The 18804-nt window shown below is 39.2% G+C and overlaps 2 protein-coding genes and 1 long non-coding RNA gene across 3 annotated transcripts; 2 read left to right on the forward strand and 1 right to left on the reverse strand.

Annotated features, from left to right (window-relative positions):
* Window positions 1-8149: 8149 nt before the first annotated feature.
* LOC140925197 (uncharacterized) lies at window positions 8150-8865 on the reverse strand. Its single transcript, XR_012164376.1, has 3 exons — window positions 8736-8865; window positions 8526-8584; window positions 8150-8345 (listed from the first exon to the last, which is right to left on the reverse strand). It is a non-coding gene; the product is annotated as an uncharacterized lncRNA (long non-coding RNA).
* A 3057-nt stretch (window positions 8866-11922) lies between these two features.
* On the forward strand, window positions 11923-12372 carry LOC140923913 (uncharacterized). The gene has a single exon (XM_073373929.1). The coding sequence runs from the start codon at window positions 11923-11925 to the stop codon at window positions 12370-12372; it is 450 nt and encodes a 149-aa protein (XP_073230030.1).
* A 4282-nt stretch (window positions 12373-16654) lies between these two features.
* Window positions 16655-17659, forward strand: LOC140923914 (uncharacterized). The gene has a single exon (XM_073373930.1). It carries the CDS (start codon window positions 16655-16657, stop codon window positions 17657-17659), a length of 1005 nt encoding a protein of 334 aa, XP_073230031.1.
* Window positions 17660-18804: the final 1145 nt, after the last annotated feature.

The raw sequence follows: 18804 nt of genomic DNA on the forward strand, positions 1-18804 counted from the left end.
AACAAGGAAACAAGGAAACAGAGTAACTAGGAAACAAGGAAACAGAGCAACAAGTTAACAGAGAACAAAGCTTTAAGGCAACAAGGAACCAAGCAGAAAGAGGGAAGTTATAAGTTAATTAGGTAAAAGCGGTACAATATATGTCCCCATACATGAAGAACCTACCATGATCTGTGTCACTGACCAGAAGTAGTGAGGGCTCAAAAGAGTTGAATGAATAGTTGAATGTTGAATGAATAGTTGAATGTTGAATTAAAGTTGAATGTTGAATGAATAGTTGAATGTTTTAAAAATTAAAGTCGAATGCTGAATAAATGGTTGAAATTGTTGAATAGATAATTGAATGGGTGAATAAGGAATTGAATATAAAATGAATAGTTGAATTTGAATATTGAATAACGCGTTGAATGTTGAATATAAGTTGAATATTAAACGCATAGTTGAACACATAATACAAAACTACATATAAAATTAAGTGAATTGAATATTGCTACATTTGGCTTGCCATACTCATACTGTCCGCATACCACCATTTAAAATTGCGATGTGTTCCTTGGAAAAGGCCCTATTTGATCTGGTTTTTCTTTTTCAATTTTTTTTCCACAACCTCTTTTTAATGCTGTTTCTCGGTAACCGGCGATGACAACTATTCAAATACGTACACGAATTTAGGATCATCAGCGCCTATACTTTAGTTACTCTTTCGTCTAGAATGATCAATTCTGGGCATTGGATAAGTATTTGTGAACTCTACAAACTATAGCTAAAGTGAAACAACAAAACAAAACCAAAAAAACAACAACAACAACAACAAAAACAAGCTTTTAACTTTGGTTTCCATTTCTTTTTGCCAGTCATTGAGTGAAAACTGTTACTGAATTGAGCACAAAGGATAATTAAATTCCGAGGGTGAGCAAGGACAAAGTTAATTAGAAATATATATTGAGTACGAGTTAAAAAACATAGGCACGTTAAACGTGCATGAGCTATTTTGAATGCTTCAGTGTAACTTTAATGCTTCAGTGTAACCTTACCAAGAGTGATGAATCTACCTTTTTCGTCCTAAATGTAGACTGGATTTTTGTGCGAAATTGGGTATTGCCGTATATAAATGAAAACGCGAAACGTTCAGATGCGTCGATCCTCATGCTATATATTCACTTTCCCCTTCCTTTCCCTGTTACATTTAATGCAAGTTAAACAGATTATTAAAGTAAAATAAATATCTACTCACCAAACGTTGATTAGAAGGAAAACTTTAAAGTTTCCTCGGAGTCCCTTAAGCCAAAATGTGACTCATCAAATTCGAGTAGTTAAGAAATACCAGGATTCTTATCAATGTCTAAACTATGAACTCCGTCTATCCTCAATTGAAAATTTTTTAAAGAAAAAGGCTTGTTTATTTGTTTTTGATTGCCTAAAAGGCAATGTTTGTAGTCCTTTCAAAGATTATTTTAATCTTTTAATCCACGATTTTAATACGAGGAACAGCGGAACCAACATTGCTTTGCCGAAAGTGAAACTTGACTTTGCTCGGAAAAGTTTTTACTTTTTAGGCGCTTCAGCTTTTAATTCTTTACCTTTAAAAATCAAGCAAATTAGCTGTAGGATACTATTTAGGGAGTCTTTAGATCAATTTTTTGTATAGTGTGGTTAGTTAGTTGCGTAGTCATTTGTATCTTATTTTAGTTTTTATCCTTATATTATGTTATTATGACAGGACCCCTTTGATAACAGTGCTCTTGCACTGAAGGGGCTATCCTGTATAAATATTCGTTATTATTATTATTATTATTATTATTATTATTACTATTGTGGTAGATGGCTGCATCATCACAATTCACGAGGTTTTCACGTGCGATTCTACTCATTGAAACAGTCCTTAACTCCAACAACTTATTTCTTCATGTTTTAAAAGCTATTGCTTCTTAAAAGACAAGAGCCTTTTTTAAGGCATTGGTTACAAAACGAGACAGGTCTTCATACGTTCAAGTTACTATTATTATTGTGAAAAGCCAATCTGCATGAGATTTACAGTCACACAACTGGCACGTGAAAGTGTTGGACTTTGCCCCCTTTCGTTGTTCGTACGTGAGGGAATTCGAGTTATCACACGGTAATCTAGTAAACAGAATTATAAAAATAACTCATGCACACAATTTGCACGTGAAGATGTTGGTCTTTGGCCCTTTTACAATTCGTACGTAAAAAAAAGGCAAATTGTTTGCTACGAAATTTTCTCAACGATTTTAAGAAATCACCTCGGCTTCATTGAGGGTCATACAGGGGGGGGGTCTCTCGCACGGTTCACGAACAGAAAAAACAGCGAATCACGGATCACAGCTATCAAAAATTTCATTTTCCCGAATCACGAAAATAAACAAGTAAGGTACTCGTTTTAATAACCTTCTCTTACGCTAGAAAGAGTGTTTGAAGAAAGTAAAATCGTGAAAGTCTAAGTAAAGGCTGCATATTGGAAATCACATACCTAAATCACTCTTCATAGACGACTCTGACCATTCATCCACTTCACTTTGTAACTGCGCAAAGAAACACCAAATTGTCTAAAGAACCTTCCTCGTCATTGTCCGTAATAGGACATTCAGCGTCTGAGTCTGAGCCTACAGACTTTGGGTCCACGTAAAATATAATACACTCGACCCTTATCGTACTAAGTGTACTCGTCCCCTCCATGTTTCAGATCACTACTGTCCTTTGACCTCCCGTGACATAGGAGACCATAAGGGTCTCCATGATAGGCATGCAAAGTAGTCAAAGTACGTTAATTTGCACAATGGATTATTACGAAGATTAAGCGGAGTCTGTTACCTTGTCACATTTTGATGTTTTCATCAGTCTTAATAAGTCTTCCAGAGCACTCGCATCTCAAAATCACGTCAAACAGAGTGGTGAAATCATGAATATCGGTTAATAATTCAAGTTCTTCACGGGTCAAGCAAAACCTTCAGATCACGAATCACGAAGAATAATTTATTACATTCACGTTTCACTGAAAATTAAAATCAGCTAATCATGCATCACGGGAATACCCCTGTAAGACCCTCAACATCTGCAATTAAATTATGTTTCATGCCATGTCAAGGTTGATAGCCTTACATTTATTAACTTCCAAGAAAATTATCAAACTGCCGAAATATATCATATCATGTTACTCCACTCAATAAAACAGTATCTAATTATTGTGTCAAGTAGCTTCTTCCAATTGTATTCCTTAACGCTATTGTTTCTACTTAAGTTACTCATCTTTACTAAATGAAATACGTTTCAATAACTATAATGCTTAGTATGCAGGAAGGATGTATCATGTTGTTCACTTATTATTATTTTTTTGTTTTGCCGGAACGAAAAAAAAAGGTCTGTTGAACTTTGTAAGCGAGAGAATAATATTTTTAAAGCTTGTTTACAGAATTAACAATACTCGGTACAGCTTTAAAAAAAATAAGCTGCCTTTCAAACTTGTAAAACCACATTTTAAAGGCCGCATACTTTCAAATTAAAGTCCATATCTAAATATCAATTATTGCTTCACTGGAAGAGCTTTGAAAATATATGATCTTTTATACTCTACCTTGAAGCGGGTGAAACACAACTCATAAATACGTGCGTTGTACCGTTCGCGATAGCCGAATCGGTCACACATGTCTTGAAGCAGCATCCACACTAAAACATGAACCCTTAAACAACTGCATCACTGCTCACAGCGTTTGAATCATGAAGATATTTTATGTAATGCTTCCAAACACCTGTATCCGTAATGAAAGACGAAAAAATTGTGAAGAATCAAGATGGCGGTCTTAAAGTGCCCTTGTTCGACCTTTACCAATGCCATGTTTAAATAGATGCCAAGATCTTATTGGTTCCTAAGCATCAGCTAATAGTACCTTCAACCTTTTTGGCTCTTGCAACAAACATCCCAACATACAAAGATACAAAGCCACAAAGATACAAAGCCACAAAGATACATACGCTCACACCACTGACAAATGAGCTATTTTTTCAAAATAGCTCAACAACTGTACGTACCGCGAACACGAAAGAAAGCTCTGTTAAAATGCGAAAATTTCCCTATAAACCACTACATTCACTTTTTATGAAGGTACATATAGTTACATTTTATTGGGGTAGTTACCATTGTGACTTTGAATAGACCCTTCTAAGGTTTTTTCAGACAAACGTCTGCAGACTTGTACCCAGTCGCTATTTATGTGGTTTTGGGGTGACAGAAGATTGGGTGCTAGTCTGAAACGTCTGCAACATTAAACGACTTTGTGGATTAATATCTCCGCTCGCTTTTACTGTGAATCACTTTTAAACTTGATAAGTTTTTTAAGTTTAAGGCGCTCTTTTCAGAAGTGTCCATGGATATTGGCTGACTGCTCGTTATCTAAACTTGAAATATCAAAAGTTTCCATCAGCTGTAGACGATAGCATGTCAACCCAGTCCTCTCTCCTCGTAATATACCCGGGAAAGATAAAGATGAAATAATGAAAATCTGAATTTACTGAAAAAACAAAAAACAAACAAACAAATAAATAAATAAAATAATTATTCAAAGAAGACAGACTGCAAATTATAGTAGTTGCTAAAAAATATATCTACGTGTCCCAACTGTTCATCAGTAGGATGCCTAAAATGCGTTCAATTCCACAATTAGTTTCGGCTCCATTAAATCCTATACCAATTGCAGAACATTTTAGGAGGAGCCACCCACCGTGTGAGCACAGTCGCGGACAACACATATAAGCGAGGAAAATAACGCAAAGCAAAACTAAGACGTTATTAAACGAACTACATGTAACTTGTACGCGCCCAAAATTAAATTGCGCGCGGGCACACGTACCAATATATAACTGAAATAAAAATCCAAGTAATAAATAAGCAATGTAACGATAAGATATAACCGACGAAATTGAAACTGCTGTTCCGACGAGATTTTAAGGAAATTTAACTTCATTGCCTTACTTAGGAAACACAAAAATTAGGTTTTAGCGTAGTCTGCTACACAGCCGTTTTTAGAGTCGTCACGTGACGACTCTAAAACAACCGTGTAGCAGACTAGTTTTAGCGGAGCTCTCGCGCGCGAAGGCGCGCAGCGGAGCACCATGGGTAAAAAAATGTGGTAAACTACCCATCCGAGAAAATTTGGTAATCAAGTGACCGTCCACCGACCGACCGTCCGACCGTTCGTCCGCACCACAGGCATGCCAATGTAAAATAACTCAGTCAACGGGTATGGCAACCCAAATGCAACTGGAGGTTATTTTGACGGGAAATCGCATAGCCACCCGCGTCTTGTAGAGCAGAGACAACTAAAGAGTCTATGAAGACGAAAACGGAAAGCGGAAATTCTCTCTGTATCAGTGTTTTCTAAAGTATTAAGCTTAGATTAATTGTCATGTCCACAAATTTGGGATATAGAGCAAGAGAAACACAGAGAAAAAGAGAAGGTAGGCGGCAGACCAGGCCAACGAAGCTCAACGAGAAAAAGGGCGACAGAGGTCTAAAGCGAGAGATAAAAAACAAAGGAGACATTTTTTTGTTGGAAGAACAACATGAAAATTTTGTAGCGGCGGTGACAAAATCAGAAATGCTAGCGGCCACCAATGCAAGGTGAAAATGAGCGGCAGTGAAAAAAAAGTGAACGAGAAAACGTGCGACATTTCCTCCACAAAACGTGTAACTAAGAAGGTTCTGGAAGTTTCACGTTGTAGCCGTGAAAAACAACGGCAAAGAAATGTACAAAAAAGTGTGCTGCACGTGCTAGGTTGCTTTTTTGCTAATTAGACCTATTGTTGTTTCTCACCGTTCTCCGGCGTTGCCTTCGCCGCTTAGCATTACACGATTTTATATTCTGTTTGAACAAACTATAAATATTATCGAGAGCTTCGCTTTTAGCCCTGGCTAAATCTATTTAGTATATACTAAAACAGTGGATAGTGTTTTTCGGGCGCTCTGATTGGCTACTCAATCAGTGAATATCCTGCATTAGTATATACACACTCAGTGATCTTGGTGATTTAAGCAATCTGATTGGTTCGCTATCTCGGACTATTCAACAATATTCACCTCCTAGCGAGTGGATAATATGTGAGCTCGGTTTTTTTCCCATTTTTTTTTAGAGAAAGATCTTTTAAAAGTCGACAAAATCCTAGGGTTGACTTTTTTCAGGCAAGAGAAGACTCCGAAGGATTCAAAACGGCGTTTTTCCATTTACTGTAGTTGAGTTTTGTGGTCGATGGATTGTTTACAACTCCCGTTTATTCGCCTAGAAGAGGCCGTTTCGTAAACTCAGCGTTTCCTTACGAGAAAAATTTGGCCCCAAAACAAAGTTTATTTATGACAAACAAATTTGAAAGCAAATGTTTGAAGAAATTCTACGTTTCAAGTAAATAGGAGAAAGAATGCTACATGAAGACGACGTCTTACCTCGAGGAACTAAATCGCCATTTTTGTCAGCACTTCATGCGAAGAACGACACAAATGACAATAAACCTTTTCGGCTATAAACTTGGCGAGTCAACAGAAAACAACAAAGCTCTTCTTTTCTTCTCAGGTAAGGAAACAAATCAAACTTTTAGCAGTTCCATTTAAGTCACTACGCTGTTGTTTGCAAAGTGATAAGCTTGTGAATTGCCATGTTTGAAAATTCTACAAAGATCTATTTTTAAACTTTCGCATGTCTAGCTGACCTGATCTGTCAATCAAATCGTACTTTTTAATGGTTTCCTCTCTGATTTTGCTGAACTCACTTGGTGTTTATATACTAAAACAATTATTCTTTTCAATCTCGGTGAATAGTGGCTTTAGAAATATTTACCTCGCCACTTCGTGGCTCGGTAAATATTTAGCCACTATTCACCTCGATTTCAAAGAATAATTGTTAACTATTCACTGATTCACCTCCAGTTCCTCCGAGCGAGCGACGCCAAACTCGCGTAGGTTGCGAGGAAAATGCTTTCCCGGTTTGCTGCCGTAACAAACTAAGAAATTTCACAACTAATCAAGCAAGCTATTTCCGAAATACATGAAGAAGGTGACGAAGTTCGGTTTGGAAGTTTTAACAGGTAAAGCTTTGTCTTTTTGACTTGAATTTATCGATAAAACCGGTGAAAAAGTTTTTTGTTTACAAATGCAAATTAAGCTTAAGTCCTGCGTTACTTTATTTAGTTGACTTGTTCATAAATAAGCTTAAAACTAAATTTAATAATCTTTTTAAAGAATTATTTTAAATACAAACAGAATTCACAACTCCTTTTGAAGAAACTTCCCCGCAAGAGCTAAACAAAGGCCTTCAGAAGTTTTATTTGTCGCTAAGAAAAAGCGACGACCGCGGCCGTTCAGGCATCGCGCGCCAAAATTGTAATCGTTGGCAACAGTAAACGAGTCAAAAATCATCATTTTGTGCTCAATTATCTCACTGTTGTAGTATATACTAAAACAATTATTCACCGCAGTGTCGGTTGTAAGGAGAGATTTTCCATGAATTCTTTATTTGCCTCGAATTTCATATATAGAGCGTTTTCACATGACGTCACGGTGGCCATATTCTAGACGTCGTCGCGTCCCAGATCTTAAAGTCCCTAATAGGGACTTTAAGATCTGGGACGCCACGACTTCTAGAACGCGGTGCTTGATTAAGGTCTGGAACTAGAACGCCGTCGTTTGCGCGCGAAAAGTAAAGTTAAGATCTCCGTCGCGATGCAAGACGACGCGGCTGCAAACCGCAAAAATCAGTGTGATTCTTCACGTATTCTTCGGCAATTCCTTCGCAGAAATAGCCATGGCATCATCTAAGAAAGTCCAAGAAATGCTTTGTTTGTGCTTTGTTCGATAGCATCACGTCCACTTCATCGTTGACGCTTCGGTTTGTCATCGCTTTCATCCGCTCATGAACCTCTTTTCTTCGTCTCTGACAGCTTCTCCATCGCTTTTAGTCTAACATCTTCCGCTTTAGCCCGATCGTATTGAAGTTTTTTGCTAGCTGTTCCCTGTGTTTCCTGTAATTCCGCTTCGCCACTTTCCTCCAACGCGATGATCATATCCAATAGGTTTTCTAGTTCCGTTGGCTCATCGGGAGTTATCCCAGTTGCTTTTTCCTCCGCTAGAAGGAAACCTATGCTTGTAAACAAGGATACCCACGTGTTCTCGGACTGATCGCTTATCAACCCTGAATTTCGGCACAGTGCAATTGTTCAAGGTGTCTGCTATTTTTTCCCACATACTGCTTCTTTGTGTTGACCCTTTCTTAGTTGTGTAGGGATTTACATTGACGACTTCTCTGCATAGAATGGCTTCATGATCATGTGTCCAAAACATTACTGAACTAAAGGGAAGCATAAAAACACACGCAGTTCAATAAAATTAAATTTAATAATAGAGGCTTAAAATTGGCTTTTAGCGGCAGATGACGGCAATAAATCGAGAATTGCAACGGTACAAGAGACGAGAAGAGTATCCAGAACACTCCTGCATTCACTATTTGCAGTTTTAGCTCGTGACTTACTTGCAATCCTTGCTCGAAGTCGAAGTCGAAGACGCTGCCATTTTATAAGCTTCGTACACCTAAAAGAAATTTAAAAATAAACAAAATCCTTTCATCTCTGCGATCTAAAATGTCGCCAGAAATTACGTTCAATGATCCTAGAGTGCTGATTTTACATGTTTAGAGGAATATATCATCATTTAATTTAAGCAAAGGAACAAATATACTCACGTTTTGTACAGAACGTCAAACTCGCAAAACCCACGTTCTCGACTCGACGTGGTGACGCCAGGACGACGGCGTGAGCATGCGCAACATGTCTCCTCTTTGAAGATTTACTTCCGGTCGCGTCTTACAGCCGTCGCGTCTCGGATCTTAAAGTCCCTATTGGTGTTCCAAAACAATGAAACGGCGGCCATGTTGGTGTACCAAGAAAATCCTCTGGGAGTTGAACTCTTTTCTCATGTAAATAATTTCTTTTGTTCCAATTAATTAGCATAGATACTGGCCACGTGAGTGAAAACTGTCTGTAGCTTTCAAATATTCGCTTTGACGTTGTTCTTAGTAATTCACACTGAATTTGCATAAATAAGTTTTAGCTCCGCAAAAAGGCTCGTGCCATTTTTATTACCCTTTGTTTCATTTGCTTTGTGTTCTGTAGGTAATAATCATAGAAAAGCCAACAGTGTTCCTTAACAAACAAAACTAATTGCTCGTTCTCTTTTCAGTTATATACATTTTACGTCAATGCTGACTCTTAATTTCTTGATAATGGTTTATTTGACTTCAGTCTATTTTTCATGATCAGACGACACCTATTGATGGTAACGCCTTTGATACAGGTGTACCTCGTTCTAATTGCAACTTAGTTATATTTATTTGCAAAAGTATATTTCATTAAGTTGTTAGCAGAAACTCATAAGGAGTTGAAACGTGTAACTCTCATATGTTTGCTTTGTCCGATGCTCGTGATTATTCATTTTCGAAAGTACCATATTTGGAACGAGAGGAAGAGATAACTGACCAATCAAACTTCGTAAACAACGTGACATAATTTTACTTCAGGTTCCTGCGCCCGCTTGAAAAAAATGGCCGACAAACGGCGGAAAAACTCCCAAAAGCCGAGAAAGCTTTCAAAGGTTGAAACCAGGAATCTTACCAAAACACTGAGCAGGATATTATTGCCTTACCAGCCGGGCCAAACATAACATTACGAAACCCATTGACGTCCTCGCAACTTGTGTGCGATGACGTAAGAGTTTAGGAGCGCGCTAGGCCTTCTGGGAGAGATCCGAAAACATTTTGCGTTCTTGTAGCCATTTTTTGACGATCTGTGAACCTTTAGTGAATTGAATCTATGGAATCCTGTGTAATCCTTTAGAAGTTGGACCCTTCGGAGTGTTGTAACCTTTAGGAATCGAGCCTGACAATCCTTGGAATAAAATACAGTTCAAATTCGTCTACATGGTCCATCGTTAGTCGGATAAAAGCGGATGCTACGTACCAGCTGTGAGTGAAGTTGTGTTGCGTTATGGCCGAAGAACTCGCCAGAAAGCGACGGCAGCGTGCAGGGCACAGGTCAAGTGCGAAACGTATTATTTCGTCTGTTATTGATGTCCTTGGAGGAGGAGATATTTCTCAAGTGAAGGAACGCGAAATCAAGCTGAAACAACAAAGGGACAGCCTACAGCAGAAACTCAATACTCTTCGGCAACTTGATGCAGAAATTCTTGACCTTGTGGCCGAAGAAGAAATCGAAGGTGAAATTGAACGAGCAGATTTGCTGGAGGGAAATGTTCAGTTGGCTATTGCTAACATAGAAAACGCCTTGTCGCCGAAGGTCGTGTGTTCAAATGTAAATACCGAAGCGAACGTGTCGGAAAGCACGTCATCAAGTGAAGTTCAAATCGGGAGTAATTCTTCGCCTCCTTCAGCTTCAACGTCGAATTCCTCTTCATCTGTGCGGAGAAATACTCAAGTTAAATTGCCAAAGCTGGAGTTAAAGAAGTTCGACGGCGATCACAGTAAGTGGATTTCTTTCTGGGATAGTTTTGAAGCCTCAGTTCATAAAAATGAGAGTTTAACTGCCATTGACAAATTTAACTACCTAAACTCGTTGCTCGAACGGTCAGCGGCAGAGGCCATTTCCGGGCTAAGTCTTGGGGCATCGAACTATGAGGAAGCAATAGACATTTTGAAAGCTAGATTTGGCAACAAGCAGCAAATAATTAATCGTCACATGGAAATTTTGTTGAATCTTGAATCTGTCACATCTCACTATCATGTAAGAAGCCTACGTCAGCTGCATGACACTGTTGAATCTAATGTGAGAAGCTTAAAGTCATTAGGAGTTTCACGTGAATCGTATGGGGGTTTGCTATCATCCATCTTAATGAACAAGCTGCGTCAAGAATTTCTTGTTATTACGAGAGAAATGGGAGATGGTGACTGGCAATTAGATCAGCTGCTTGATATTTTCAAAAGGGAACTTGAGGCAAGAGAAAGGGCATGAGGGTCTAGGGTGAACAAAGGACAACCCTCTCCACCAAAATCGAAACGAAGGGAAGAAGGAACTAAACTTGCCTTGTTAACTGGTGGTGATGCTAACTGTACCACCTGCACCTACTGTAGGGGAAAACACCCATCAAGGGATCGCCAAACAGTACCTGATGTACTAACTCGTAAGGAGCTTTTGAAGAAGTACGGGAGATGTTTTGTTTGCCTGCGAAAAGATCCGTTAGTCGTAACTGCTCAGCCAAATTCAAGTGTCATAACTGCAAGGGCAGACACCATGTTAGTATTTGCCCAGCCAACCTGAGTCCTTTACAACCAACGAAACCTAAAACACCAGTTCCCACACCAGGACCACAAAAGCAATGCTTAACAGCCCAAACTGCCAGCAATAGTGTCGTTTTTCATACTGATTCCACTACACCTGTGTTCCTTCAAACTGCCCAAGCAGTGGTGTACAATCCTCAACAGCCAGAGGTTAAGGTCAGGGCTAGAATAATCTTGGACAATGGAAGTCAGCGCACCTATCTTACAAACAACCTGAACAACATTCTTCAACTACCTACACTAGAGAAGAAGCAAGTCTCAATAAAAACTTTTGGAAGTACCGTTGAAAGATTAGAGTTGGTAGAAGTTGTGGCCCTAGGAGTAGAGCTAAACGGAGAAGCACATCTTTCACTGTCAGCTTTTACATTGCCTCTGATTTGTCAACCATTAGAAGGCCAACCTGTGGAACTAGCAGTGAAAAATAACTCCTGTCTTTCGGGACTCAAACTTGCTGACTTTGTACCGAAGGAGAGACTCTTGGTGTTGACATTCTAGTTGGTTCAGATTATTATTGGAAGTTGGTGACTGGCCACACCATTAAAGGGGCCCAAGGTCCTACAGCTGTTCACACCAAACTGGGATGGGTACTTTCAGGCCCGTTTGCTTAGGGAGTGTAGAAAGTGAACAGAGAAGTAATCTTGTGACAACCCATGTCTTAAAATGTGCTACTGATCAAGTGTCTTATGATGGTCTTCAGGGAGAGTTGAAGAAGTTCTGGGACTTAGAGTCTCTCGGTGTGAAGCCGCCAAGTGTCTATGAAGAGTTTGTTGAGAAGTTGTTGCAGAAGGGAGACCACTATGAGGTCAGTCTCCCGTGGAAGGCTACACATCCACCACTCCCTGAAAATTATGAGTTGAGTCTTCGAAGATTGCAAGGTTTGCTGAGTCGACTCCGTGAGAAGCCAGACATCCTGAAGGAGTATGACAGTGTTATAAAGGATCAAATCGAAAGAGGAATTGTGGAAGTTGTGAATGAAGAAACCAAGCCTGATGTCGTCCATTACATCCCTCATCACGCTGTTATCAGATGAGACAAGTCAACTACAAAGTTAAGAATAGGCCATTTTACAGTTATGGATGGAAGTGAGGGTGAGGGTGACCTTGTTTTGATACAAACCTTCTTTGCTTTGTTATGGAAATTGTTCTTGAAAAATACTAGTTAGCATAAGAATAACTTTATTTACATAATAAAGCAGGAAGGTTTGTATCAAAACAAGCTGACCGTCAGCCTCGCTTCCATCCGTAACTGTAAATGGCCTATTGTATATGACGCCTCAGCCAAGTCAGATGGAGCTTCATTAAATGATTGTCTTCATGCCGGTCCTGCGCTTACACAAAGTATCTTTGACATTATGTTGAGGTTCCGAAATCACAGAGTAGCTCTCGTGGGGGACATTGAGAAGGCGTTCTTAATGGTCCATATGAATGAAACTGACAAGGATGTACTCCGTTTCCTGTGGGTCGATGACATCAATAAGGCTGAACCTAAAGTTATTACACTGAGGTTTACACGTGTTGTGTTTGGACTGTCTTCAAGCCCATTCTTACTGAACGCCACAATTAAACATCGTGTATAGCAGTATGAACAATGTGGCCCTGATTTTACCAGGAAGTTTCTTGAAAGTATCTATGTTGATGACCTGACATTGGGGGACAGTGACGTGGACAGCACCTTTGAGCTCTATGTGAAATCGAAATCGAGGCTCAGGGAAGCAGGTTTCAATTTGCGGAAGTTTATCACAAGTTCGGGAGAACTGCGAGCGAGAATTGAGGACAATGAGAGATTGGTCTCAGGAGAAACAAGCATCAAGCTTGTGGGCGTTCCTGAAGTTAAGCAACGAGAAAGCGCCGGAGATACGCTGGAACTTTGCATGAGAATCTTCAACAAAATTGGAGCTGAAATTCATCCTTATGACCTTGATATCGCCCATCGAGTGCCGTCTCGTAACACATCTGATGGTCGACCGAAACCGATTATTTGTAAACTTACTCGGCGCATCGCCCGTGAAAGTGTTATGGCAGCCCGTAGGGAAGTAAACAGGATCGTTCCTGCTGATATTGGTCTCCGAGAAAGCTCATCTTTAGAACATGCTGCTATCTACGATCACCTCTCCCCACGACTGCAGAGTTTATTATCTGACGCCAAGAAAATAAAGGAAAGATTTCTCTTCTCATTTTGTTGGGCCAAGAACTCAACCATCTGGCTGCGGAAAAATGAAACCTCTCGTCCGCTCGCCTTTAAAAATTCAACCGACTTGTCCAGTCTCACAGCTCGCCTAGGATCTTCTGGTGATGTTACTACTCCATAAGAACATTAACAAACAATCTACTAAGGTAAATAAAACACTCCTAAGCAAGCTTCCATATTTCAATTACAGCGATCTAATTTCCGCACATGGCCAATTTAATAATTCTCTTAGTTCCTCTCTTCCTACCAAAAAATATCTTGATCGTCTCCCAAGTTATTACGACCTTGATTTATTTACTCTGAATACATTCTTAGATAGAAGCTTCGACTCCAACACATTACTCTAATACAAGATGTAAATACTTCTCTCCACATAGTTTTTGTGATCAAAAAAGTAAGTTTGCTACTAATCCCTATCCAGATTCTAATATTTCGTTTATGCACACAAATATCTGCAGCCTAAAACGTAATTTAGAAAATTTTCAAACTCATTTATTAGATGAACTAGATTTTCATTTTAATATCATAGGCGTAACAGAAACAAGAATAAACAGCTCGACTGAGAACTTAGATTTTAATCCTTCGATTTTGCATTATAATTTTGAATACCTGCCAACGTCTCTTTCAGCTGGAGGTGTAGGCATGTATACTGATGAGCGATTTCAATATCAAACAATAGAGAGGTGTTCTAATGTAGCCTTCCAGGCACTTTTTATCGAATTACATCTTCCCAAAAGTGCAAACATAATATGTGGAGTATTGTATAGGCAGCATAATTCCCCTGAGCGTTTTCAGGAATATTTTGATTCGACAATGGAAAAGCTTAGCGCCACTGGAAAACAGATTATTCTTATGGGTGCCTTTAATATAAATCTTCTCCATGTTCATACTAGTACTCACGCCCAAAATTTTATGCTATCTTTGCAAAGCCTGAACCTGACTCCGACAATCGACAAACCAACAAGAGTTCACAACAACTCTTACTCATTAATTGATAACATCTTTATTAACAGTCTAGAATATAGTATCTGTAGTGGAAACATAGTCTCGGATCTATCAGACCACTTTTCTCAATTTTGTATACTAAACTTTTCTACTAATCGAGATCTCTGTGATCAATCGAAATCTAAGCGGTTAACTCGTGACTTCTCAAACTACTCAGAAACAAAGTTCCTAAGTGAGCTATCTGAAATTGACTTAATGGGTACAATTTGTAATAAGACAGACATAAACCAATCATTCTCTACATTTCACAATAAACTGAACAAGCTCCTCAATAAGCACGCCCCATTAAAGCCAATTTCAAAACGCAGTCTAAGAAAACAACAAAAACCCTGGATAACAAAAGGCATCAGAACTTCAATTAAGATCAAGAATTCACTCTATTATTCTGGTGACAGTAAAACCTACAAAATTTATCGTAACAAAATACTGATGCTCACACGAATAAGTAAAAGGAATTTTTTTCCACAACTATTTCGAAGATAACCTAAGTAACATTAAAAAGACTTGGGAAGGTATAAACAATCTTTTAGGTCGCAAACGTAAAGCTATCAAACATATCACCTCGCTTAAACGCCTGGGATCTGATCAAATTTCATACGATTCCTCTGACCTTCCTGACATTATGAATGAGTATTTTTCCTCAATTGGCCATAACCTAGCTTCCAAAATGCCAAACCCGCAGAAGGAATTTTTTGATTATCTTCCAAAATCAATAATGCTGATTCTTTCTTTTTCAATCCAGTAACACAAACTGAAATTGAGTCCGAAATTATGAACACGCCATTAAACAAGGCCCATGGATTGTATTCTTTCCCCACTCGCGTCTTGCGATCAGCTAGACATATTCTTAGCCACCCCCTATCTGTACTAATCAACAAGTCGGTTGAACATGGAATATATCCCACTAAATTAAAGCTTGCTAAAGTAATCCCAATCCACAAAGCCAATGACGAACCTGACCCATCCAACTACAGACCTATATCACTACTTTCAGTCTTCAACCGAATCTTTGAAAAAATGATGTACATTCGCTTGAAATCATTTCTTGAAAAGCTCAGTATTCTCTATGATTCACAGTATGGATTTCGTGAAAAGCGGTCCACTGAACATGCTATCTTGGAAATCACCAATCAGATTCAAACTAATATGGATAGAAAGCTGTACACCTGCGGAATATTTATTGATTTACAAAAAGCTTTTGACACAGTCGACCACTCAATACTTTTAAAGAAACTTGAACATTATGGTATACGCGGGATTGTGAATGACTGGTTTACTTCCTACCTTACTAGTCGCAAGCAAATAACTGAATTTGGCCCCTCAAATATATCTAAGAAAGCGACAGTATTATCTGGGGTTCCCCAAGGATCAGTCCTAGGGCCTCTGCTCTTTCTTGTTTATATAAATGATATTTGTAACAGTTGTAACCGAATGAAGTTTTACCTATTCGCAGACGATACGAATCTTTTATATTCAGATAAAAACCTAAAATCCCTGGAATCTACGGTAAACGATGAGCTCTGTAAGCGTTACGACTGGCTAATAGCGAACAAATTATCTCTAAACATTAAAAAATCTAATTACGTTATTTTTCGACCAAGACAAAAAAATGTCAAATACGAAGTTAATTTTAAAATATTCAACCATCATACCAACTCTTACACATCTTTGGAACGTAAAAGTTATGTTAAATATCTAGGCGTGCTTATTGATGAGAACCTCTCTTGGAAACATCATATTTTACATATAGCCTCTAAAATAAGCACATCGATTGGCATTATTGCTAGGCTAAGACATTTCGTACCACTTAATACTTTACAACATATATACAGATCGCTGATTCAACCCAATTTGTTATATGGCATAACAGCGTGGGGCCGAGCAGACAAAATCCACAGAAACAAAATCCTATGTCTTCAGAAACGTGCCCTTCGCCTCATGTTTTTTGGTGATTATAAAGCTCACGCAGTACCCTTCTTCATTTCATTCAGTCTACTACCTCTAGATCTTCTTTACTTCAAGTCAGTTGCCGTCTTAATGCATGACGTCTCAAATAACACCATCGCCACGCTAGCCACCACTTAACTACACTTGTAGTCTGGAGATGTCACGAAAGAGTCATGCATGGAGGAGTTAAGGAAACACTCACCGAGTTGAGATCGAACTTTTGGATTGTTCGAGGCCGATACTTTATCAGAAGTTTGTTGTTTAGATGCACAGTTTGTAAGAAGTTTGAAGGGAAACCGTATAAGGTTCCGCAAGCTCCACCTCTGCCTAGCTACAGAGTGAAAGAGGCGCCTGCATTCTCGTACATCGGTTTGGATTATGTGGGACCTCTTTTTGTGAAGTCTAGCAGTGACGAAGAACGTAAGGTCTGGCTTTGTTTGTTTACTTGTTGTTCTACGACGGCTGTCCACTTCGGGGTTGTGCCCAATTTGACTTCAGAGGCATTTCTGAGGTGCTTTAGAAGATTTGTAGCTCGTCGTTCAAGGCCTTCTTTAGTGGTATCAGATAATGCCAAAACCTTCAAGAGTGCTTCTAAGGAGCTTCAGAAGATTACAAATGATCCCAGTGTTGTTAAGTACTTTGTTCAAGAGAAGATCAAATGGTCCTACAACTTAGAGAAAGTCCCATGGTGGGGAGGCTTTTACGAACGACTTGTCAAGTCACTGAAGAGATGTCTTAAGAAAACAATCGGTCGAGCCAAACTTTCCTATGATGAACTTGTAACTGTTGTTACCGAAGCTGAAATGATCTTAAATTGCCGACCCATTTCATATGTCTCTTCTGAGGACCTGGAAGAACCCCTCACACCGTCCCACCTCATTGTTGGTCGAAGACTCGGCGCCCTTCCTGAAATAGACAGTCCTGCAGATGCAGACTTTAGAATTTCGCCGGACGACCTGAGCAGAAGAGCAAGACACCTTGATATGATTGTGACTCATTTTTGGAAGCGTTGGAGAGCAGAATACCGTCTTGAATTAGGAAATGCCCATAACCAATTGAAGACGACGGCGGGATCAAGGGTAGTGTCTGTCGGAGATCTGGTATTGGTTCATGACGAAACCCACCCAAGATCTTATTACGTTCTTATTGGAAGATGGGTAAGGTGGAACGGCTTCTGATGAGCAAGGATGGGCAGAGTAGAGGTGCTGAGGTCAGAGTCCAAGGGAGAGGATCAAGTGGAGGTGGACTCTTAAGGAGACCGCTACAATTGTTGTACCCACTGGAAGTAAGCTGTTCTACAAATGAAGCAGCTCCTCAGGAACAAGTACTTGAATCACCGGAACAGCCGACGCAAGGTCGAGCGAGAGGAAATCGAGAGCGGCGTAGAGCTGCAGTCGAGGGAGAGCGAATAAGAAGACAGTGGATTGCTGAATTACAAGACGAACATTAAGTTTGTTTATGTATTCTGAACATTGAACAGGTTTTTTTTGAGAGAGACTATATTCACTGAGTTATCATCATTATTTTTTATTTCTTTTCGATATTTGATTCTAGGTATAGAAGGTGGACCATTCTTCATGGTCCACGGGGGGGGGGAGTGTGCGCGATGACGTAAGAGTTTAGGAGCGCGCTAGGCCTTCTGGGAGAGATCCGAAAACGTGTTGTGTTCTTGTAGCCATTTTTTGACGATCTGTGAACCTTTAGTGAATTGAATCTATGGAATCCTGTGTAATCCTTTAGAAGTTGGACCCTTCGGAGTGTTGTAGCCTTTAGGAATCGAGCCTGACAATCCTTGGAATAAAATACAGTTCAAATTCGTCTACACAACTTCTTGAAGTTGTCACTTTAAATAACAATCGTTGACCCTCTGCACAGTAAACTTATACTGCAACTAGGCTTTTAAAATTCTTATATTAAAAGTCTAGAATATACAGTAAAAAATATTTTCGAATAAAATTCATTAGCTGCGTATCGAAAAGTGTCCAAAACCTGAACCTGGCATCTTCGCAAAAAGTGATGCGTGTAATGAATGTGAGAAGCATTTAAGCTTAAATTCAGCTTGGATGTTGTAGTCACGATCGTGTTTTGAGCTAATTTTATGAATGAACAAACTCAAAACAATAGACAGAGAAGCCGTTTCTTGAAAATTTTTATTCAAAATCCACAAAGTTAATCCTTTAAGGTAATTCGGAAAACACTATCTGGATCGTCGATCCGTTCACGCAAGTGAAATCGGCTGAGCACATGGCAAAATTCAACATAAAATCCATCTCAAATCGGGGCACATTTTGTAATTTTTCTTTAGCGCCGGAGAGAAAAATTG

Source organism: Porites lutea, chromosome 14, assembly GCF_958299795.1.
Source record: "Porites lutea chromosome 14, jaPorLute2.1, whole genome shotgun sequence".
Classification (NCBI taxonomy): Eukaryota; Metazoa; Cnidaria; class Anthozoa; order Scleractinia; family Poritidae; genus Porites; species Porites lutea.